Source organism: Sciurus carolinensis, chromosome 4 (genome assembly GCF_902686445.1).
Source record: "Sciurus carolinensis chromosome 4, mSciCar1.2, whole genome shotgun sequence".
In the NCBI taxonomy this organism is placed as follows: domain Eukaryota; kingdom Metazoa; phylum Chordata; class Mammalia; order Rodentia; family Sciuridae; genus Sciurus; species Sciurus carolinensis.
Window position 1 is genome coordinate 156,159,709 of NC_062216.1, and position 26,066 is coordinate 156,185,774.

The 26,066-nt window shown below is 33.1% G+C and overlaps 1 protein-coding gene across 2 annotated transcripts in view; it reads right to left on the minus strand.

Moving 5' to 3' along the window:
• Positions 1-26,066, minus strand: part of Bltp3b (bridge-like lipid transfer protein family member 3B) — a 99,529-nt gene that overhangs the window by 6,836 nt on the left and 66,627 nt on the right. For both annotated transcript variants that reach the window (XM_047548892.1, XM_047548893.1), the window contains 8 exons: positions 22,493-22,634; positions 18,810-19,003; positions 16,038-17,533; positions 15,479-15,654; positions 10,801-10,943; positions 9,756-9,906; positions 5,465-5,718; positions 5,009-5,117 (listed from right to left, as the gene is read on the minus strand). In XM_047548892.1, coding sequence (XP_047404848.1) covers positions 5,009-5,117; positions 5,465-5,718; positions 9,756-9,906; positions 10,801-10,943; positions 15,479-15,654; positions 16,038-17,533; positions 18,810-19,003; positions 22,493-22,634 — 2,665 coding nt within the window. The remainder of the gene's footprint in view (positions 1-5,008; positions 5,118-5,464; positions 5,719-9,755; positions 9,907-10,800; positions 10,944-15,478; positions 15,655-16,037; positions 17,534-18,809; positions 19,004-22,492; positions 22,635-26,066) is intronic.

Consider the following 26,066-nt stretch of genomic DNA (forward strand, 5'->3'; position numbering starts at 1 on the left):
CAAGGCTAGCCTGGGTAACTTAACTGGACACTGTCTTATAATAAAACAAACAGGGCTGACGATTCAATCCCTAGTATCATTAAAAAAAAAAAAAAAAGTTAACTGGGGATGTGACTCAGTGGTAGAGGGCCTGAGGAAAATTCATAAGGCCCTTGGTTCAATCTCCAGCACCACAAAAAAACAAGTAGACATCGTCTACAGAAAAGGAAGAAGTATTTGCAAATCATATTTTTCATAAGGGACTTATTATCCAAGAAAAGAACTCTTGTAACTCAATAAAAACATTAACAGCCCAGTTTTTTAAAAAGGGCAGGGGCTGGGGAGATAGCTCAGTCGGTAGAGTGCTTGCCTTGTAAGCACAAGGCCGTGGGTTCGATTCCCATCACCCAAAAAAAAAAAAAAAAAGGGCAAAGGATGTGAATTGGCAGTTCTACAAAGAAAATACACCAATACCCAACGAATACTTGCAAAATACATGATGGCACTGGCTATTATTATTATTTATTTATTTATTTGCGGTACTGGGGATCGAACTCAGGGCCTTGTGCTTTTGAGGCAAGCACTTTACCAGCTGAGCTATCTCCCCAGCCCGGCACTGGCTATTATTAAAGAAATGTAAATCAAAACCACAATGCCATTTCATATCCACTAAGATAACTAGTGATGGCATAAGCCTAGGGTGAAACAGAAATTAATTATTTTTCTCCTTGTTTAAGGCATTATTTACATATAATAAAACTACCAATTTAAAAAAAAAAAGATAACTAGCAAATGTTGGCAAAGAATTGAAAAGTTGAAATCCTATACCTTGCTACTGGATAACATGTAAAACAGCCCAGCCACTTTGGAAAAGTCTGGCAGTTCCTCAAATTAACAGAGTTAACCATATGACCTAGACATTTCATTCCTAGCTATATACCCAAGAGGAATGAAAATATATTCATGTACAAGTATTATTCATATAGTCAAAAAGTAGAAATAACCCAAATGTCTATTAAGTGATGAGTGGTATGTTCACACAATGGAATATTATTTGACTATACAAAAGAATGAACTAATAATGATGTATACAATACACAAAAAACATTATGCTAACCAGGTTATAGGTTGCCATTTATAAGTGTCCAGAGTAGGCAAATTCATACATATAGGAAATAAATGAGTGGTTGCCTGGGCTCAAGAAAAATGGGGTGTTAGGATAGTTTAAAAACAACAGTTTAATTGCAGTGATGTCTGCAACACTGTGAGTATACTAAAAAGCTAGTGAATTATATATATTAAATTGGTGAATGCATTGGTATGTATAGCTTGTGAATTACATCTTCAAAGGCCTGTTACTAAAATACAAGTATAGGATTGCGGATACCTTGTATGCCTAGTTCAGTGATTGCCTAGTATATGTAAGGCCCAGGGCTTGATCCCCAATACTGCCAACAAACAAACAAATAAGAAATAACTATAAACAATAACATAGGAAATACGTTTACACATCAGTCTTTTTTCTTATTTTAGAGGACCACATAGTTCTTCAGGTTGCAAGTTTAATAACTTAAACTTGCTTTAAAAAAAAGAAAACGTACTTGTCTTCTAATAGTAGAGTACAAGTGATGATACCAGCTTCAGGCATGGCTGGATACTGGGATTCCTATGTTATTTTTAGGAGCATCATTGAGTACATCACTCTCTGCTTTTCAGGGCCACTTTCCTTTTCCTCTGCAATGGTTTAGCCACTGTAGCCACTGGTGACCCTTCCTTTCTTGATGACCTCTCAAATATGCAAATAGGACTCAGAATGCTTGAGTCATAGTCAATTCATGGATCATGCATCACGTTCAAGGGCACTTTTCAATAGCAAAGCTGGGTCCTATTCCCACTCTTATAACAGGGTCATACAATAGCCAGGTCTTTCAAAATCACATGGAATAAAGGAAGAGCAATTTATCAACTCCAACTATGAGTAGACAGACAAACTATTTGATATAATCCCCCCTTAAAACCATTTCCAGAAAAGGATACTAAGTCAAAGAATACAAACACTTTTAAAGCTTTTGTTCACACTGTCGAATAACCTTCCATGATGGTTATATCAATTTCACTCCTGTTTTGTGTATAAAAATGGAATAGTTTTATCTAAATGGATAAATGCTAACAAGTTGAGTTTTGGATGGCTCTTGATTCATTTTAGTGGTACAAACTCAGAAAGTACTCATTACGATATTGTCTTATACCACTTATGATTTGTGGTAATTATAACTGGAAACAAAAACTATCATACTGGTTCAAACTAACATAACACCATTCAGTTCGGTATACATTTAAGATCAACCCAAAAACTATGTCATGGGAATGCCAAATTTTTCTCTATTCTTTCTACCTGGAGATTTTTAATACCCCTAAAATACTACTTGATCAATAATTTTAAGTGTACTTTTTTGTTTGTTTGTTTGTTTTTTTGGGGGGTGCTGGGGATCGAACCCAGGGCCCTGTGCTTACAAGGCAAGCACTCTACTGACTGAGCTATCTCCCCAGCCCCCTTAAATGTACTTTTTAAGAGTAAAACTCTTCTTTTAAATGAAATCTGACATAGAATGCAATATGAACAAAAGATAAAAGCTGGTTAAACTGGCTACAGGGACCAAGGGCTTATTCTCAGCCTACTGTTTCCCTATCCACAGAATTCTATGAATAAAAAAATCCACTGGCTACATGACTCAGAAACTCATTTATTTCAACCACTGAGAAGCAGAGTAAGAAAAGGGAAGCAGAATGGAGAAGGAAAACTAAGGGGTGAGGGAAAGAAGGAATGGAGTAAACCAAGGAAGACAGAGGGTGGAGGACAAAGTGAGGAGGGAGAATGGGAAAAGAGAAAGGGGAAGTGTCTGTAAGGGACTAGGTAGAGCCCTTGCCTCAAACGTGTGGAGCACTGGTTTGATCCTTAGCATCACATAAAATGAATAAAATAAAGGTACTGTGTCCATCTACAACTAAAAAAAATTTTTTTTTAAATTCATGCACTCTAAGGGATATCTTAAAATTTAGGATTTCATAAAATAGTGTCTAGATGCTACTGTTCAGCATCCCATTCTAATGTCAGTATGCCGATGTGAAGATTTCTCCTGTTTCTGAGGAGGAACTTCTCTAGTAGAGTTCTCTTAAACTCTCTTGGCCACGTTTCTTACCTCTTCCCAGGGAAGAAGCCATGACTTACCTGATTGATAAGTTTAGGAAAAAAGAACTATGTATGTGCAGTTCAGTCTCTTCTTACTTTGGCATATGACTTGCCTGTAAAAGGGTGCATTTTGTTCTGCATTCTATGAAACATACCTGTAGTTTTTTTTTTTTTTTTATTGTAAACAAATGGGATACATGTTGTTTCTCTGCCTGTACATGGCCTAAAGGCATACCATTTGTGTAATCATAAATTTACATAGGGTAATGTTGTTTGATTCATTCTGCCATTTTTTTCCCTTCTCCTCCACCCCTCCCACCCCTCCCCTCCCTCTATACAGTCCTTCCTTCCTCCATTCCTGCCCCCCTCCCTAAACCCAACTCCAACCCCAACACTAACCCCTCCCACCCCCCATTATGTGTCATCATCCACTTATTAGCGATATCATTCTTCCTTTGCATACCTGTAGTTTTGAGAACTAAAACATTGGAAGATAGCTGTGCATCAAGCCTCTCTTCTCAAAGACATAAGTTATCTTCCCCATCTGAGATTTTATCAGTAATGAAGCTGCCATTTTGATCTTTGCTGGCCTGACTTCAATCTGAGAGTCTCCAGTTAAGCCCAAATTCCAGAGGGGATGAGTCAAGTTAAATGTTCCTTATAAAATGTTCTGACTTCAGTGATAGTCCTACCTTTCATGGGTTTATGGCCACATACTAACTAATCAAGTTTTGCCTCTCTGGTGTAGCTCTCTGTTGAATTTTTTAACAAATACCAAACTCCCTGATGGTACTTATTCTTCTTTTGCAATACTGAAAATGACTTTATTGTTCTTTTTCTGTTTTCATTTCATGAGGTTTTTGATAGGAGATGAAACAGATACATATATCAGTTACTCATGTTTCATCTTCAACAAGCAATGAAAATTGTGACAACCAGAAGTAAAACATCTGTAACTACTGACTCATACTTTCCTGCTACACACACTACTTTATAAGATCTTTATATTATATCCATTAAAACCTTGTTAGAGTGGTGAAACAAGCATTAACAGAAATTAATATCCAGAAATGTACTATGAGTAACTAATGCACAGAAAAGTACTGTAAGGATTATAAGAATTCACATCCGATTATAAAGAAAGTGTCACTAAAAATAAAAAGCTTGAAATAACATTGGCAGGATGGATTAAATTTACATAAGGGATGAGTAATTCTAATGAAGACTAACAAGGCAAAAAAGAACATGAAGATGGAAAAGTTCAAGGCAAGTTCCATTACAAGCACAGGACACATGAGGGAGTATACAGAAAAGAACAATGGAAAACAGAGCTAAGGACTTCAAGAAAGAAACACAAGAAAGATCAAGAGTCATGGAAGATCATGAAAGCCTCTCACACTTTCATTCAAAACACATTTGTAGAAAAGGTATTAAGCCAACTATGGAGGAGTTATATACACTATTTTATTATAATGTATTGAAAGTGTCCCTCAATCATCTATTACTAAACATATACACAAACATACAAAATAAATAATAAGTGAAAAGAAACAATCAACACATACATAACTTAACTTTGAAATTTGAGACATTCATTTAAATTATTTTTCCTTTTGGGCATGTGCGTATGTATGTGTACTGGTAAATGAACTCAGGGGCATTCTAGCACTAAGCCACAACCCCAGTCCTTTTATTTTTTATTTTGAGACAGTCTCATTATGTTGCTGAGTCTGGCTTCAAACCTGCAATCCTCCTGCTTCAGTCTCCCAACTTGCTGGGATTACAGGCCTATGCCACTACACACGGCTTAAATTATTTAAAATCATTTTTCATATATACCTCTAATATGAAAAGAGCCATCATCATTTCTCTCCACCACAAGATGATCAATATGCACAGTAACAGGAGTTGGTTCAAGAGAAATTGTGCTGCTCCGAGGACTGTCATCCTACAGGAAGGAAAAATGATACTGGCAGGTTCTTATTAAAGTAAATAATGAAATTAAAATGGTCATTTAATATAAATATTACTTTAGTCCACTGAAATTTAATGAATTAGGAATATATCTATACATCTTTATATGATAAAAATAAGAAAACTACCGCTCTATTATGCTATACTCTAATTTCTAAGAAGGATCTCCATATCATTCACCGTAAAGACCAATAGATTCATTTTCTTAAACAGAGTATATATTATATATTATATAAAAGGCAAATTCTTAGATATGAATCAAAGTTCAGGTAGGCAATGTGAACATTTCTAACTTGAAAATATAATTATCTTTTAACATACTTTTAAATTTATTTTTGTGTTAGAAACCTGTATCTTCATTGGCATGACAGTTGCAACAGTTTCATCTTCCAAAAAATGTTGAATATTCATAAGAGAAGATGTAAGAAACTCAGTGCTAAAGTTTTCTATATGGCATTGCAGAAATCCATTTTTTTCTGCAAGCAGAGAGTGTATTACAGCACCAGGCCCACTTTCAAACCTCAGAGAAATCTCAGGAGAGGATTTGGAATGAGTTGTAGCTTTCTGAACAGAACCTAAGGAAAATGAACATTAAAAAAATCATCATTTTGCAGTGCTATTCAAAAATATCACTATTCTTTGTCATTAAGAGGTTATAATCCCTTTGTATATTAAAGCAATCAGATTAAATAGTTTAACATTTTACCCCTAATTTAAGTGATACACCATGCATACCATAATTTCAATTTTTCTAGGTAAGTTTCTCCTACAAAAATGTTGTCTTTTCTGAAATTTGTTTTTTTAGGAAATAGGAAAAAACATAGTATAACTGATACAATACATACAACATACACCGTAGATACACAAATACACTCTTAAATGTATTTAAGTATTTAAATGTATTACATTTGTAATATAATAGACAACTGTGATGAAGAAATAGTCATGACATTTAAAGTGATTCTTAAACCATTTCTCAAGAAGTAGCGAAAAGCCTGAGGTTTTACACCTTCTCATTAAACTAGACCCTTCAATAATGGAAAAGTAAATAGAGAAAACCTCATAAAATTAAAACTGAAATTAAAGAACATACACACAAAGAAATATGATGATGATTTACAGAGATATAAACACTCAAATGCAAAAAATTTTAAATTTTATAAAAGTTCTTACAGAATATCTAATTAAAAAAATTAGGGCTGGGATTGTAGCTTAGTGGTAGAGCGCTTGCCTAGCACGTGTGAGGTACTGGGTTTGATTCTCAGCACCACCTATAAAAAAAGAAACTTTTAAAGAAAGGTTCGCGGAAAACTAAAAAACAATTTTTTAAATTGAAAAAAATTTTAAAAATAAAAATAAAACTACTGGTGGGAGGGGTGGGGGGAAGGAAAAAACAACAGAATGAATCAAACACCATTACCCTATGTAAATGTATGATTATACAAATGTTATGTCTCTACTTCAAGTACAAACAGAGAAACAAGATGTACCCCATTCGTTTACAATAAGTGAAAAAAAAAAAGGAAAAAAATTGCTATAAATTTTTTTTCTTACTACTGTTTTTTTTTCAGCTTCACATAAGTTTGTATATGCTGTGTTTTCATTTTTCTTTGGGTTAATATATTTAAAAAATTCTCTTTTGGTTTCTTTGATTGTTCAGAAATGTGTTATTTAGTTTCTGGGTGCTTGTGAATTTTCTCATTTTCTGTTATTGATTTCTAGTTTCATCTCGCTGTTCAGAAAAAATATTTGGAATGATTTTGATCATCTTAAGTTTATTGAAGCTTGTTTTATGTAATAAAAAATAAATAAATAAACAAAATAAAACTACTAGTGGAAAGCCTGAAGTAAATTACTTGCAAACTGACACTCGTAGTAACTATTTTTCTTGTTTTATTTTATGCTACTCAGCTCCAAAATAAATAGGAGGCAATATAAACTTGGTAGATAAATAGGAGACAAGTAAGAAGGGGAGAAGAAAGGTGAAGATATGTGATAAGGTTAACAACCCAAAATACATTATTTAAATCTGTGTGCTAAAAGTGGATGAAAAACAAACTTCTTAGTAACTAAGAGAAAAATATGACAAATTTCATAATTAACAGAACTCATGAACTAAAAACAAACTAGGTGTTCTGGAAAGGAAAAGTCATTTCTATTTCTGAGGAATGAAAGTTAATTATCCCAAGGGTCATCATAAGAAGACTCAACTTAATTATGTAATTATTTTTTTGCAGTGCTGGGGATTGAATCCAGGGCCTTGTGAGGCAAGCACTCTACCAACTGAGCTATATCCCCTGCCCCTCAACTTATTTAAATCTATGATGGAAAGACGATTTATTTTCTCTCAGTATGGATGTGAATACTATTATAGAAGACAGATGTATATACATATTTGTAAGGAAGGGGTGGCAAGAATTCAAAGATATGTATATTTATGCACCAAGAATAGGTCTTCATACACAACTCAAGGTAGAGAGTAGTATTTAAAACTTTAAAGGACAGAATTATATATAATTAATGTCAGTACCATTTATTAATATTCAAATACATAATAGAGATAATGTATCAAATATAATTCTGAAATATTTGTTAAACATTTAAAGTTCAGATATTTTAATTTTTTAAAAAGAAGGTAAAAGAAACAACCACAAATTCATAATGGTCAGTGCTCTCTCCTATATCAAGAAAAAGAGTAAGAGTTAACTTGCTGATTTAGTAATAAGAGAAATTCACAACAAACTACTTGGTTAATGTGATTTTACATCCTTTTATTTATCTATACAGATATCTGCTGGGATTGCCAGCACTCTGGTGGAGCAGATTCCTGCTTGGAGGTATGAACTGGATGGGAAAATAAAAAGTCTGAAAATAATCAGTAAGGAATAAAAGACAACAGACAGAAATTAGATTTAAAAGTGGGGCGCCTGGTAGGTCTTCCAGCCCTGATAGGAACTGGAACTGAACATGTGAAAAAGGCCCTAATCCTTTATTTACGGGGAAATACATCAAAGGTTTTCAGTGTGGCAGGCTTCTTGAGGAAAACAGGATAAAGATGGGAAAAACATGTTGTTCGGGTTTGGGAGGTTATATCCATCTCCTGGTGGCTTTGTCTTAATTGTGAGCCAAGGGAGGGCACCAGCATGATCTGGGCTTTCTGGAACCTGGGAATTTCACCTGAGTGCCCAGAAAATAGCCTTCCTGTCTTATGTTGGCTCAAACAAACCCATAATTTATATAAGGCTTCCAACAGTTATCTACATCTGTATCTTCATACAAACGTATACATACTGACTCTAGGATTTGTTTGACATCCAGAATTAATTTCAACAAACAGTATTTTGGGACTGGGGTTGTGGCTCATTGGTAGTGCACTTGCCTAGCATGTGTGAGGCGCTAGGTTCGATTCTTAGTACCACGTATAAATAAATGAATAAAATAAAGGTCCATCAACAACTAAAAAGAATATTAAAAAATAAAGAGTATTTTGGTGGAATTAGAGGTACAGTTCAGTAATAGAGCACTTGTCTAGCATGTGTTAGCTCTGGATTCAATCCTGGGCAGCACAAAGAAGAAAAAAAAGTTTTGGAGCAGAGATAAAACAAAATATTAATCAAAAATCAATCCTCTCTTCTGCCCCTTATCCCCTGGTACTACTGTGCCATATTTTCCTGTGAAAAGAATCTAAGATACGCATATCATAGGAAAAAAAAAACAAAAAATTTTACAATATTGGGTTCAAGTATATACACAATAGTGTATACATACTGTTGATCAAACATGATCATTGCTAGTATTGCTTAATATCATATGAACTGTTCAAATCAAACTGTTGTTTTTCTTAGCCCTTTATTCCTGTCCCCTTCCTCCTTTTCCTTTATTTTCTTTATTATCTTCAAAAACCAACTGAGACAATGGAGAAAAAAATAGGTATTAGAACTGACTATACAACCCACACATATAAGGAATTCCAAAATAATTTCTTCAATTAAAAACAAAATGAAACAAAGTAATAGGACATGGTATTAAGTGAACAATAATAAAACAATAGTGCAACTGGAAATAAGAGTACAATGTGAAAAGTGTTGGGTAGAGTACAATAAGGTCTAGATTTTGACTTCAAATCACTTCTTTTTGCATTTTGCCAACTATGAAACTTTTTCAAATTAAAAACTTAGCTTCCTTCACTCTTCATGTTACTAGGATTTATACTTCTATTATAAAATTCCTGAATATTTAAAAACAGACACATTGTGAACTACAAGACATAACAACAACAACAACAAAAATCCACAAGAAAAGGTTTTTATGGCAATGACTTATGGACAAATGGCACATCTCCCTGTAATTCCCTGGATGTTAGGTGATAGGATACTTGTCTGATATTATGCAAAACTGCATTTATTTCAATGTATTATGTATCAGATATAGAATTTTACACATATGGCAAAGGAAAATATAACAGTGAATTTTTTCCTAAGTGCAATTTTCCTTGAATTCAACTTATGAAATGCAGAACTGCTGATGAGCCATATATGAAATATAAAACAAGTTTAAATCACTAAATAAAGTTTTTGGTGTGAAAAGTAACTTAAAAAAAAAAAAATCTTACCAACTGGACGATTACAGAGGTAATGCCGAAGACTGACATTGCCTAACTGATCTGGTGTCACCTGATTCACTTGAAGACAAATTTCTGTATCTTCTCCTCGGATGTCAATTTCTCCATTAATACCAGTAATTTTAAACACCACAACTGACATCTATTAATGATTGCATAAATAATATTAGTATATAAACTAATTTAAAATAAAATTTAAGAAATAAAGATAACACCATTAACCTCTAAAAATACAATTATGACTTATCAAACCAAAAATATATTTGTGACCTACGGAACACAGTTGTTACATTATACAGGTTGAGCATCCCTAATTAAAAGATCAGAAATCCAAAACATTTTAGATGACATGACACAAGTGGAAAAATTCCACATGATGAAACTTTTGTTTCATGCACAAGATTATTAAAAATACTGTATAAAATTACCTTTAGCCTATGTGCATAAGGTATATATGAAACAAATGAATTTCATGGTTAAACTCAGGTCTCATCACAAAGCTATCTCATTATATATATGCAAATATTCCAAAATCCTTTTAGATAAGAGATACTTAACCTGTAGTGAGAAACTTCAGCTTCTTTTCAGTCAAGAGAAAATACTTTGATGACAAAGATTAATTGGCAACATTTCCATGTAAAATGACTTTCACTAAAACATTGTTTTTCATAAAATTTTTCACTGGGTCAGGAGAGTTTAAAACAAACAAGTAATATTTCCTTTTTAGAAAGTTCCTTATTTTAAGGACTACCTTCCTTGCCATCAAACTTTCTGAAGTATATTTTAAAAGAAGTAATATATAGATCAAAAAATAAAAGACAGAAAGACCCTCCCTTCCTCAGTATGAAAGAAACAAATTTAGAAAAGTAAAACAGAAGTTAATTAAGCAAGAAGGAAACATTTTGAAGAGTAGAAGCAAAGTAAATCTACCATCAAAGAATTCATTTTATATATTAATATCTTAAAATGTGTGCATATCAAATACAAAATAAAACTGGGAGCATTTCTTTCCATAGAATCCTTCTGAAATGATTACCAGGTCATCATGATTTTCTTGAGCACCCTCTGAATTTGTACTAATGGCATCTGGAGAAATTTCACCATAATTCTGCACAGCTGCACTGGTATTCAAACTCTCTGCTGGGCTCTGGTAATTTGTAGTTGAGTTCCTTTTAATTTCTGAAAATTAAAAAGTAACTAATCCATTAAAATCAGTTTACACATGACCCAACAATGTTGCTTTTATCTAACCAACTCTTTCTCAAGTATAGCCTGTTTTAAAACAATAAATAATTAGATTATAATTAGCTAGCAAATAATGAGAAACAATTTCCATAAGTTAGAGACACTAAAGTCTTAAATTTGGTATGAAAAAAAGTGTTCCACCAATGAACACGGGGTGTCTTCCCCACTGTAGATGCAGTGCTGGTTCCTGGTCAGTTTCATCTGTGTCCCCTATCTACCCACAAAGTAGTTCCAGAACTACCATGATCATCGATATGATGATTTCTCCCCTTATCTAGCTGCCTAAATTTCCTAGTGAGCTTTTTTGTTTTTTGCTATCTACATTTTTAAAAACTTTTTTTTTTTTTTTGGTACTGGGTGATAGCACTTGGAGTGCTCTACCACTGACTTTTTTATTTAGAGACAGGGTCTTGCTAAATTGCCCAGATTGGCCTTGATATTGTGGATCCTCCTGCTTCTGCCTAAGTTTCTGGGATTACAGGTGTAAGTCACCATGCCAGCTTTATCTATAGTAAAAATTTTAAAAATTATGTGTACATCACAGTTGAAACTACCATAAAACAAATTATTACAAAAAACAGATCAGAAAAACCAAAGACATATGAAACAGAAGCTTCAATTTGTTACTTTATTCACTACTATTTAACTGGATTCTAACCTAGTGCTTGGCAATATAGTAAATGCTCAAGTTATCTATTAGATGAATGAGTCAGACAAAATGAATATAAATACAATTGGGGTATGAGGAGCCAACACAAGCATTTCCAAGGGCCTTCCTCAGAGTCAGAGGTTTAAGAAGGTTTCTTTGATAATGTAGTTTTGCTGAAGTGTACAGAAAAAGAAAGTGTAAAGAAAAAGAAAGGTACAAGACTCCAAAGTGGAAAAAAGTTTGCCACAGCAAAGAAACTCACACAAAGGCTGAAGTACAGTGAGCACATGTAAACACACCAGAACCTAGGGCCAAATCACACAGAACACTGTAAGGTTGATGATTTTAAGCTTAATAGCCCTAGAGCAATGTAAAATGATCAGGAATAAACTGGGAAATGACACAATGGAATCTGCATTTTTAGAAGGGTATTCTGCCTATGGAATGAAGAATATGCTACAAAGGGACATGAGGAGATGTAAGAAGACAAGTTAGGAGACTATGTTAGGCTGGTAGTCCAGCAATGTGTTTATAAATATTTATATATATTCATAAATATATATATACATAAATATATATGCACATTTGTTAATATACATGTATATGTGTATGACACACACATGTACATAAAAATACAAAGGTAAAGTCTGGAAGTATATATATATCAAAAGTTAAGGGGTCTGGGGTTGTGGCTCTGTGGCAGAGCACTTGTCTAGCATGTGTGGGGCACTGGGTTCGATTCTCAGCACTGCATATAAATAAATGAATAAAAATAAAGGTCTATCAACATCTAAGAAAACAATTTTTAAAAAAGTTAATAATAATAGTTACTTCTGAAGTGGGGGAATGAAATCGAGGGTGTATTCAGGGTGATGTTAAAGTGGAATCTTCAATTTTTACTCTAGATATTTCCATAATATCTGATTTTTTTCCTCATCAATGAAAGAGTATTCATACATTTCCTATAAATTAAAAAAAAAAAACCCACGGGAGTCTCCTCTTAATGAATTCCTCTTAACAAACTGAATAATTAAGAGTTCAAGAGAACTAAGAATATATGTCATTTAAATGTTACACACAAAATCAACATTTTTCAAGATCCTAAAAGCAGTATACTGGTGGAATCTACTTTAAGATATGAATTCACAAAGTAGGAAAAAGAAGTATGAACAATGATATTAATGATAGCATTTTTGTAACTGTGAAAAATTATAAACAATCTAAATATTCAACATTAGGGAAATGCATAAAAGTTAATGGTACTTTTTTATGATAATTTTATATAGACAAAATGTTTTCAAAGTAGTTTATATAACATTAGGAAATACAAGTGATAAAAAGTTTACATAATTATAAATGTAATATGACAACAAATACATAAACATATAGGTGCATTCACACAACAGGCTATTTCCAGAATGTGAGTCTTTTGGGTGATTTTCCAAGTTTTGTACACTGAATGGTAGTTATTTATTTAATTATTAGAAGAAAATCACTATGTTTTTTAAAATAATTAGGGATATTTGCCACAGGAACACTCTTTCTTAAGTATATTTGGATTACACAACAGAAATCCTGTTAAGGAAAGATTTTAAAACTATCAAGGGAACAGATTAACTAAAGATGTCTATAAATCTATGATAGTTTTTTATAAACCACATTAGTATCTCATTGACATTTAACTGGTGTGCCAAACAGGAGGTTGCTATGAATCACCTATAATAGAGTTAGATTAGGGATTTTTGTTTACATGTGGTAATCATTCCCAAATCTGGATGGCTAGTATAGCATGATGACTGCTTAAAAGCTTGGGCTCTTGAGACAGATTAGCTGATAAATCTGCCTCTATTACTTCTTGGCTATCTAATTTTGAACTAGATACCTAATTACTGGAAACTCTGATCCGTTAATGTCTTACATGGTTGTTTTGAGGATTAAAGGAAACACTATATTTTAAAGCAGCTGACAGAGTGATTAGGATATTCATTAAATGTTTACTACTGATACTAAATGACATCTATCAGATAAAGCAGACTATTACCTCTCATGAAGTGATGGTGAACAAGTAGAGGGCTTTTTTTCCCCTGAGTTTTATGTGAAGAGTACATGAGGTTAAGAAAACTATCTGTTCAGACAGAAGAGCTCAAGCTCAAGAGTCTCTGTTCAAATGCTAACTCTACCACTTACTATGTGATAAGCTGTTTAACCTCCCTAGAATTTGTTTCTTCACCTTTTAAATGGATACAATAATATTCCCTGTCTCAGATTTATTTGAAGATTAAATATATTATGTAAAATGGTAAATGGTATATTAAGTACCTACTAAATGTTAGCTAAGAACAAACAAAAAATGACAATCCCAGTTCTACCTATGTGAATATAGGAAAATTATTTTACCTCTGGGATCCTCCATTTCAATAACTGTGAAATGGGGTTAAGAATAAATGTTTATACTCAGAGGCTTGAGACAATTTGGTATAAAGGCTCTAGTGCCAGAATATCTGGATTTAAACAACTTACTTAGCTGTGTTACCTTGGGTTTGTCACTTAACCTGTCTGAAAATAACAGTACAGTATTCATTGTTCTGAGGGATAAATGTATTAACATATAATAGGAAGCACAAAGAATAGTGTCAAAACAGAGAAAGTGTATTAAATAAACGTTAGCTACTATTATTATAGGGATGCAGTTCAAAATGAATGAGATAAACTATTTATATGCCTGCTATGATCTGAATGTGTCTTTTCCAAAATTCATGTGTTGTCAAGGTAATAGGAGGGAGCCTCAGGGGATGAGATTAAGGTCTTTTTAAAAGAGGGTTCACTTAGGGTCTTGTGCCTTTTGCCTTCCATCACATGAGATTACAGCATATCTCCCTCCTCAGGATATACATATAACCCTCACCAGACAACCCAAACCTTCCAGTGCCCTGGTCTTGAACTTCCCAGTCTGCAGAACTATGAAAAGTAAATCTCTGTTCTTTATAAATTACCCAGTCTGTGGTAGTTTGTGATAGCAGCACAAAATAAACTAAGAGGGTATCTAGTAATAGTAGCTATTCTAGTAATTTTATTATCAATACTTATTTTGCTATTACCTATGTTATATATATTATTATTAATTATCTCATCTAAGCTGTTTTCAACTGCACCAAGAGGCTTATTTCCCTTCAAGAGAAAATTCTTTCAATTTGCCTCTGTTTTCCCATGTTTCTGTGTCTCTGGCAACAATTCTCTGCCTATGGGCCACAATTTTACTTTTATTCACGGTCTCCAATGCCTTACTGATACGACTACATCTCATACTAAGTCATTCATGGTAGACTTTACTGGATATCTCTGAATGAAATGGGGGAATCACATATTTCCATTATGCATATTAGGTCCACTTAACCAAATTTCAAGATATAAATAAAGGTAGGTAGCCTTCATGTTGGCTACATTATGATCTAAATAACTGCATACACATGATTGCTGGGTATCAGTTATAAAAAGAAAGAAATATCTGGTTAAAGGAAGAAATGGAAAGGCTGGGGTTGTAGCCTATAGCACATGTGAGGCACTGGGTTCAATCCTCTGTATCACATAAAAATAAATAAATAAAACAAAGGTATAAAGTTGTATCCATCTACAACTAAAAAAAAAAAAAAAAGAAGAAATGGAATAACCAATGGAAAGGTAATCTACATATTGTGTCTAAATAAAATGAGCCTTTTGTGGGAAGACATAATAGTTATTGAATGTAACTAAAAATATTTAAATATCATTTTTATTCTAACATTTGTTTATACATAAGAATTGTTAAATTGTATTGTTTTACCTTTTTCCAAAAACAAATGACTATCACTTCCATCACTTTCTAACAACTGTTCTTCCAAAATCATGCTATCAAGTGAAATGGTGTCCAGTGAAATTTGTGAGGAACTTCTTTTCATGTTCTTATAAGAAACACAGAGTGGAGCCAGGTTGGGTGGGAGACGTTCCTTAGGCTTTCCACTGTTAACAAAATTAATAGAAAATCAGTACACATGATGGTTGCATTACTTTATAAATATATGAAAACCACTAATAAGTCACAAATAAAAGCAATGCACTTCATGTATACAATAGAAAAAATAAACTTATTACACTTAGAGCAAAGAATTCTAACTTAAAAATAGTTCTAACAAAATTAAAATATATGCCCAGTATCCACAAGTTTTTAAATTATATTTAAAGGGGTAATAAGCTCAAAGAATTCTCATCTTGAGAAAAATCTTTTTCTGTTAACTCTAACAATATCACATTTTGTCACAAGATTTTCTGCCCCAAAACAAAATACACACATGTGCACATACACTCAGCAAAACAAAAATCTCCCAAAATTCCAACACTGTTACCTTAAAGATGACTGTGATTTAAGTGTTTTAACTGTGGGTGCCTCTTCTTTTTCCAGGTTCTCAGGGAATGAAACTGCTTCTGAAAGTAAATCTTCAGCTTTAAAGACTGACTCTATGGTATCATTTCCTTTAGTAGTTAAACTATTTGAAAGTACATTTTGATTACCATCGTTATCAAATGACAGCATATTTGAGTCTTCTCTGGAGTTTAAGACACTATTTGAACCTATACAAGACAAATCCTTTCTGTCAATTATTTCTGATTCAGTTTCTCCTGAACTCTTATGAACAAGTCCAATGCTTTCGTCTTCACTTATTTTACCTAAATGTTTATCTGATAAATAGTCCAGAAAAGAAGTACCTTTTTGCAGATTTGTATCACTAGCTGATTTAAAAAGCAAAGGATCCTTTAAAGGGACATGGCTAAGGTCAACACTCATAGATCTGTTGTCTGACATATGATTAACAGTTACACTTCTAATTCGATTTATACCGCTACTAACTTGTTTTCTTTTTGAAGACAAAAATTCTCCATTTTCTGTGGGCAAATAATCTGGAACCACTGGGCTCACACTTTCAGAAATAGGAGACTTCACAGTATTTGCATGATCCACTGGATGTAGTAAAAGAGCCAATTCTGCACTTCTAAGTAAAATTCCAATGCAAACGGATGTCTGACTAGCAGGACTGCCAGTCACAGCTTCTACATCTTTCTTTAAGTTATCTGAAAGCAGAATAAGTGAATCATGTAGGAAAAGCAGGAGTAGATACTGGTAGTGATTGATCTGCATACTGACATGTTTATGAACGTGAACCAGGACATGAATATCTGCGTCCGACGATGAAGAGGAACATCTTAAAAATGTATCTGATGAAGAAGGCTTCTGACTAGCATTTGTCAAGGGCTCAGACTCTGTACTATAATACTCCTTCAAGAGCTTTTTCCGCTTCAGTCTGCCAGCCAGATCACTAGATTCACTTTGCGATGTATTTAGAGATACTTGATTACAAGTATGCAGCTCTTTTTGTGACTCAGCATATCTTGTTGGTTGACAAATCCAGATGGATAAAGGGAAAGAGTCTACAAAACTTATTGGTCGTCCTTTTCCACTTTTCATTCCCTCATAGTCTACCCAAAACTGAGAAAAGTACACAGCCCAAACATCCATGGCAGCAGAAGTTTTAAGAGTGTGTTTATTCAATTTGGGAGTAATATTTCCTTTATAAACTTCATGCATTTTGGTATCCTGTTCGTGAGCATGTCTCTGGAAAATTGGATGTAGAAGATTAAAACTGTCACAAGATTTGGGGAAACTAGTGTATGTTTTACTAAAAAAATCACAATCTTTGAAGTCTTGAAACAAAGCTTCTAGATCAGAATGTCGACAGTTTGGACAGTGCCTTGTATTTGTGGCGATCATTTCAGAACTCTGAATGGAAACTGCATGTGGCTGATCTTGATGACATTCAGATTTCATTTCAGAAGGAATGACAAACTAGAAGGCAAAAAAAAGTAATCAAGTCCAACTTACAAATCCATACAAATTCAAAATAAAATAATTAAGAACACAACTAGAAATTCTTTTTCTTGCCATTTCCCCATTTCCCTATCCAGTTGTTAAACACAAACTCTCCTCTTTCAGGTATTTTTATAAATTGAGTACAAGGTACTTAGATGATTGGCCTATAAGAAGAGAGCACATTCTTTAAAAAAATAAAACATGAATTAATAATGTATATAGAACATATTTTTTCACAAAATAAATCATAAAAATAAATACAGTTGAGTTGAATCATTATTACAAAATGTTCACATGCCCTGAGTATGCAGTAGAAGTACCAAGCGTGGAAAGGGTATTTTTCTGTTAAGATACTTTAAATACAAATGTTTTGGAAGATGGTTGGAAGAATGAATGCAATGACTATATAGATATCATTAGAATCAGTTTTCTGGAAGAAAAATATTAAGAAAATAAACTTAAGAGGATTATTTCAAGGTATTTCTAAAATAATTCTCAAGGGTAAATTAAATCCAGTCTTCAAAATATTCCTATCAGAGAGGTAAAAGTGACTTGTTTTAGTACTACCCATACTCAGAAAATGTAAAGACATTATAGAACTCAGTCTCGAAAAATAATTTGAAGGTTATAAAACATGACCTTATCAGTTATATTATATAAGATCCTTGAGAAGATCTTTAGACTATTTCTGCAATACAACTATTAAGTATTATGTGATTTTACAAAGCAGAGATTAAAGGTATATAAATTTAGTTTATTAGCAACAGACCTAGAAACTGACAATGTGATTCATGTACAAGTCCATTTCATTTATTAAACTATATTAAACTACTTGGCTATACTTTTTACTTATAACAAGTAAAAAGATACTTATTACCTTTGGGTATTAAGAACAAAATAAATATGAAAAAATAAACTCATAATTTAAAAGCTTCATTATATAATTTATCTTTCTTAGAAAAAAATTTTATCAGCTCTAAGTTAAACAAAAATGACTGATTTTAATCTTACTTCTATAGCTCACCTTCAAATGGATGGAAATTAGAGAAAGATTTTAAAAATCCATCAGAAATATATAATTAGGGGGGAAAAGCAGTACCTTAAAGTTTCTATGATTGAGAATCAAAATTAAATCTGAAATTTCATAATATTTATATTTGAATACATATCTTATACCCTGGCAATTATAAAACTGCCAAATTTTCTTCCATAAAAATGGTTTTGGTCTCATAGCCACTTATTTATATAATACCTTTAGCATTAAGCCATCAACTCGAATATCAACATGTTCATCAGATTTTGAATTGTCATTCAACTTGTAAACTGCCATGAACTGATTAAGGCTCTGTTTTAAATCCAACAAAAATTGATTTAACCACAGAATACTTCTTTCATCCACAGTAAACTGCAGTGCATTCAGCTGGCTATAAAGGTTGGGAGATGGAACTGCAGAGAAAAAAAATTTAAATCCTGTTAATAAACAGTTCTAAATGTTCCTTAATAAATGAAAAGATATTTTAATTAGCTTTATTCTCTCTTAAAATAAGGCCAGGCACAGAGGAGCATGCCTGTAATATCAGCAGCTGGGGAGGCTAAGGCAGGAAGATCACATGTTCAAAGCCAGCCTTAGCAAGTTAAAGGCCCTAAGCAACTTAGTAAAATCCTGTCTCAAAATAAAAATAAAAAGGGCTGGGAATATGGTTCAATGGTTAAGTAACCCTGGGGTTCAATCCCTGGTACCAAAAAAAAGAAAAAAGAAAAATTGATATGTACAAAAAAATTAGAAGAATATGTGAAGGATATCAAACATAGAAAAAAAAAACCAATTTTATACGCTTCACTAACTGAAAAATACATGGCTAATCTAAAACATTTAAATGCATTAGCTGATGGAACCACTAGAGCATCCTAAAATTAAATGTACAAATAGGAAATGCTATTTAGATTTCTTTCTCTAAGGTTGTGTTTACAAAGAAGCAAACTTTTAAAAATATTACCATCTTGATGCAGTATCACATTAAAGTTGTAGTCCTCAATGACATTTCTATGAGGACTTTACTATCTGACTCTATTAATCTGTACCCTTTAAGTCTAATGACCAATATCTCACAAGAGTGGTAGGTTAGGCAGAACTCCTTGAGAGTTGGGAATATGTACTTTAATCAAGTTTTAGAATAAATCTGGAGGTAAAATAAAACTCAGGTTATCTTTTGAGCATTTAAATAAGTACACTCTTCTTTGATAGCTCTCCCAAAATAAACACGTACAATTAAGATACATTACTTCCTAAAATCCACGTCTATTTCTATCATAAAAGCTGTGTTTCACCAAAACAGTGTGGTGAAGATCTTTTATTCCAAAAATTCTAACATATTTGCTTCTACCAAAGCTGAAAGTATGCATATCTAGAATTTTTAGACCAAATTTATTTAAGAAAAATAAATCCAAAGTGTGGGAAACCAGAAGACAGAGAATATTGTAACAATGTCTTACATGTGATTATTTTTGCTTATGTGATTCATTTATTTATTTTCTTTCCCAATTTACCAAAGATTCACTGAACATCAACTACTTTCTGTGCATTATGCTAAGCACAATACAAAAAGTATATAGAGCATGATTTGTTTCCTTAAAAAAAGCACATATACACACAATTTATTACATGAGACAGATATGAGACCAAAAAAGATATAATTCAAGTCTTTCAAAGATGTATAATGTGATGTGGAAGTGCTTGTCTTGGGAGCAGAGAAAGGAAGTGTGGTACTGAAGAGATTGTATCATGGTCTGGAAGGGAAGAAAGGATAGGAAATATCAATGCTCAGATTGTGTGATGATGTTAGCCAAGAAGAAGACAAGAGAACTAGTACTCAAAGCTATAACAGAGAGAATGAAGGGGGCTGAGAAAGGAACCCACCACACTGAACAGCACAAAGATCTACAAACCAATCTATTTCATAAATAGACGGGGAAAGGATATCTTTATGAAATAGATCATTTTGTAGATATAAAGAAATATATTTGGTTTTGGGGGAATCTTTTGCAATGCTGGAGATCAAATGCAGGGTCTTGTACATGCTAGATAAGGGCTCTACCGTGGAGTTACATCCCCAGCTCCAGAGATACTTAAAAGGAGCTTGTAGAAACCTTGAATATGCTCATATCATTAAGGGAAAAGGATGTAAATCAAATATGTAAAAGAAACACATATATCAAAAACAGGATGAACACTATACTTATAAGTTGAATTATACTCCCCCTCCCAAATTCCTGTGTTGATCTTCCTGACCCCCAGTACCTGAGAAATAAGGTAAAATGAGTTCATATGGATAGACCCTAGTCCAACATGACTGATGTTCTTGTAAGAGAAGGTATCAGAACAGACACACATTGTGGGAAGTCCATGTGAAGACAGATATCTATAAGCCAAGAAGAGAATCCTCAGAAAAAAATTACCCTTGATCTCTCTGACTTCTATCATCCAGAATTGTGAGAAAATGTTATTTAAGTCACATTGTCTATGGTATTTATGTAACTAAATATATTTAGGTTTTAGCAGAAGTCTCTAAGTTGTAGGCTTATGGACAATTTTTTATTTTAGAAATTTTCCTTTTTAAATGTAATGAGTCTGTTACTTTCACAATGGTAAAAAAAATAGTTAATATACTCTTAAAAAGTTAGATTGCTTACTCATGTTTAAAATAGAGATCAAGTAACTTGAGAATTGCAAACTGATTTCTACACATGGGTGTTCGATATTTATTTCTGTCTTTGTTAGAAAAATTTCACAATAAATTTTAAAAGTTAAATATAACCTAGAAACTGTACTATGAAGTATATAGGGGCGAGGGTTTAAAATGCTAGAAAAGAATTTTGTAATTTTTTGTTTTAGAACAAAATGTACAGATTAGAGGACAGAATTATATGTAATTCCTTTGGCACAAACTGACATAGTCAATTTTAGAGTTTCACCTATTTTTTTTTTTTTTGCTGGTGGTGGTGGTACTAGGACTGAACCCAGGGGCACTTTACCACTGAGCTGCATCCCCAATTCTTTTCAAAGATGTTTTTGAAACAGGCTCTCACTAAGTAATCCAAGCTAGCCTTGAATCTGCAAATCTGCCTCTCCCTCCTGAGCTGCTAGGATTATAGGCATGTGCCACTGCACCTGGCATGGAATTACAACTTGAAAGAAAAGTCAAAAACTTGTGATAACACAACTTATTTAATCTAATCTTTTCTCAATGTGTTTTCTCTTTGACTTTCTTAGTTGAAAATAATGGAAAAAGTACCATATAAACGAAGGCATGAAGAACTAAGAGGAACTGAGACAATAGCACAAAATTTGAATATTCAAAGAACACAAATGTATAATCATTTCAACTTTGGGAAGTCAGAGAAACTTACAAACAAAACTTCAAAAATTCAATGTTTCTAATAAAATATAAGTACCAAAAGTTACCCCCAACGTTAAGTGGACATTTAAAAAAAGCCAAAATAATTGTCTATAATTGTCTACAAGGTCAACTTCAATTTTTTTGATTTTTTGATTTTTCAATAAAATGGAGTTTTACACAGCTGCATACAAATAAGAGTTTTACAAAAGAAAGAATGACCTTATTCTACAAATAACCTAACATTCATTCATTCTTCAATTAACCAATACCCTCTAAGCACAAAAATGAGTCAAACTTCAGGGATAAAAATTAGTCATAAATATCACACAATTTCTGCAACCAAGGAAGCCACAAAAGTACTGAGGGAAAAGTATATATGAACAAATAATATGTATGGATGTTATATTACATATTGCACACAAGGATTACAAGAGTGAAAAATAGTGGACTTTTTTCACATTTATAAAACAAAAAAATAGCAAAAAAACAAAAACTTTCCAAATAATGGACAAATAATTACAAAATAACAAACACTTACTTGGAAAATCCTTTCCATCTGGATAGTAATATTCTGTGAATTCTACATACACAGCTGACATTTCTTGTGGAAGATACAGAGATTTTTTATTGCAGGAAATCATACTTTTGGGGGAAGAACGGCATTGTTCTGCTGTAGAGACCTGAAAAATAATTTTTTGTTAAAATCACATTAAACAGGACTAGGAATATAGCTCAGTTGGTGGAGTGTTTGCCTCGCAAGCACAAGGCCCTGAGTTCAATCCCCAGCACCGTGAGAGAGAGAAAAAAAAAAAATCACATTAAACAAAGTCATTTTCAAAGAATTTATGCAACTTGAACATCACTTTTATAGTCTTTTAATGCTACCACCAGTAATTTGTCAATGAGTATATGCCAATGCAAAATGTACTATGTATTTAATTTCATATCAAATTATTGTAAAATAATACCAACTATTAAAAAAACTCTATAATCATCTGGCATTCTTATCAATTACAAAATCAACTTTGTACACTATTCCTTGCAAAATTATTACCTCAAGCCTTAAAAGAGAAGCTAGGAAAATAATAAATAAAGATATGCTATCAGATAATATAAATAAATGGCAGAGTCAGCATGTAGATCCAAGACCTCACAGTCAGAATGCTTCCCCAGTATGTTCTTTATAATAGTTTTTCATCATAAATTCTCCATAATTATGAAAAATAATAGAGCTATATAAAGAGTTTCAGTCTGTGGCCATGAAAAAATTCTGGAGATATGTGGTAGTCACACAACTATGTAAATATGTATTCAATGATGATTAATCGTAAATTTAAAAATAGTTATAATGGTAAATTTGTTACTTTTACCACAATAAGTAATTTAAAATAATATAGCCATAAAGAGTTCTGTCAAATAGTTTGATCTTTTAAATAATTTTCTTAAAGGACTGTTATAGTTTGGACTCTAAAGACTTATGTGTTAAAGACCTTGTCATCAGCAGGTGGTTTTCTCTATCTCTATCTGTATCTCTCAATGTTATGGTTAGTTTTTTTTTCATTCTCCCCAAAGAGCTAATTTTTAATTACATCAAAAAATGTAGAAGATGGGAGCATGTTGGCACATGCCTGTAATCCAGGCCTTAGGAGACTGAGGCAAGAGGATTGTAAATTCAAGGTCTGTCACAAAATAAAAAGCATGGGCTGGGGATGTAGCTCAGTTGTAGAGTAATTCCTGGGCTCAATCCCCAGAACCAGAAGGAAAAATGTATATATTAACTTCCTCAAAGCTCAATCAATAAAGTTTTACTCATTTATTTATTTAAGCTAGTTTAGTAGGCATAGAGGTACATCTTAATGTTATTTTAACTTTTTTTTATTCATTCAACAAAAGTGTATATTCCTCAAATGAAGCAGAATACTTTTCCCATGGATAATGTTTCTGCTTGCAATAATCTTCTGATTATTTGCATACTTTATGAATTTGTTAGTTCCTTACCGTCCATAATTAAAGACTTTCTCTGCATAAATAGAACTAAATCCTTCTCAATTATGTGTCAATTTTTTTGGGAGGATGGTACCAGGGATTGAATACAGGGGTGTTCTACCACTGAAATACATCCTCAACATTTTTTATTTTATTTTGAGACAGCATCTGGCAATCCTTTTATCTCAGCCTCTCAAGTTGCTGAGATTACAGGTATCTGCTACTATGCCCAGTTCAACTGACCTTATTAAACAACTGTTTATTTTTCTTTCCTTAAATGGTTAAAAAGTTATTCAAAACAGGATAAAGATACTATTTTACTTTCTACTACTAACTTGGTTTGTTTTGGCTATGTTTGTGTCTGTGGGGTTTTCTTACTTCTCTCTCAATCATTTGAGATTATGGGTAGTTCCCCTCCCTCACTTTCCAACAGATTCACTTTAAATCTTAAAATTTAAGTCTATTTTTAATAAGCAGCATTATATAATGAGAATATAAAGAAAGAAGCAAACTGTACAATGAGAAAATAACTGTTAATGAAGGTTTCTCAAAACTGGCACTACTGATATACTGGGGCCAGACCATTTTTAGTGGGGAGTCTGCTCTGTGCACTATATGATGTTTAGCAGCATCACTGGTCTTCACCCACTAGATGTCAGTAGCACTTCTCTACAATTGTGACAATCAAAAGTGCCTTCAAACACTGCCAAATGTGATATAGAGGACAAAAATTGGCTAAGGCTGAGTACTGAGTTAAGTAAAAACCTGTCAGATAAAGTAATAGTCTCATCAATATAAACCAGAACACAAATGATTACACAAATCTGAAATCTGTTAAGCTGTTATTTTATTTTTAAAAAATTTTAGTTGTAGATGAGCACAATTTTTTTTATTTATTTTTATGTGGTTCTGAGGATTGAACTCAGTGCCTCACACATGCTAGGCAGATGCTCTACCACTGAGTTACAACTACAGCCCTGTTAGGCTATTTTTTAAAAATAGGAAACATATTCTACTTTGTTGGTCTCTTATGATATTGGACCATATTGTGATTATAGCCTGAATAAGCCTATTACTATAAAGGTGACAGTGTTATTAGCTATAAAATTATTTCCATACTATGGCCAATACTTAATAGTCCAACAAAGTGAAAAGGGCATTTTAGTTTCTTCCACATAGACCACTGTGTATTAAGAAATCTGACCTCTACCTGAGGGTAATGGGACACACCTGTAATCGAAGCAACTCCGGAGGCTGAGGCAAGGTGACTGCAAATTCAAAGACAGCCTCAGCAACTTAGTGAGGATCTAAGAAATTTAGGGAGACCCTGTCTCATAATAAAACAGTGGTGCCCACCTGTAATCCCAGAGGCTTGGGAGGCTGAGGCAGGATAATTTTGAGTTCAAAGTCAGCCTCAACAACTCAGTGAGACCCTGTCACTAAATATAATACAAAATAAGGCTGGGGATGTGGCTCAGTGGTTGAGTGCCCTTGAGTTCAATCCCTGGTACCAAAAACAAAGAACAAAAATGAAAAGAAATTAGACCTCCGAAGAGTGTTCTGGCCTTTGTTCCTGCTCCTGAGATATAATAAGAAATGTTATTTCCTATTCATGGTGGGCAACTAACAGTTCATGCAAAGATGACTGTGGCTGTGGGGCTGGCCACCCTTGACAGCATTTATTTGTGTTTACAGGAGAGGAGGCTTTGGCTCATCAGCTATTAGTCCATCCTATGCCTAAGTTTGACTACGTGGGCAATAATACTTCATGCATTTTATTACACAACTGTACTGGGATGCTAAAACACTCTGAGGACAAGCAAGTTTCAAATTTACAAGTCTTCCAGGATGACCTAAGCATCTTTTCCTTTGGTTATTTCTAATTTGTATTCTTTTTCTATGATAAAGGTAATAGATCACAGTGAGTTCTTTAAGTCTTTTGAGTCAATTGTTGAACCTGAGGATAGTTTTAGGAAATGCCCGAATTTGCAATTGGTATCGAAGTCTTGTGCAGCATTGGCAGTCTGAAGTACTATACCCTTGACTTCAGTTTGGCTAATTCTAGGTAACCACAAAAATCAAAATTAATGAATTAATATTTTCTGTACCATCTAATTTAGCCATTT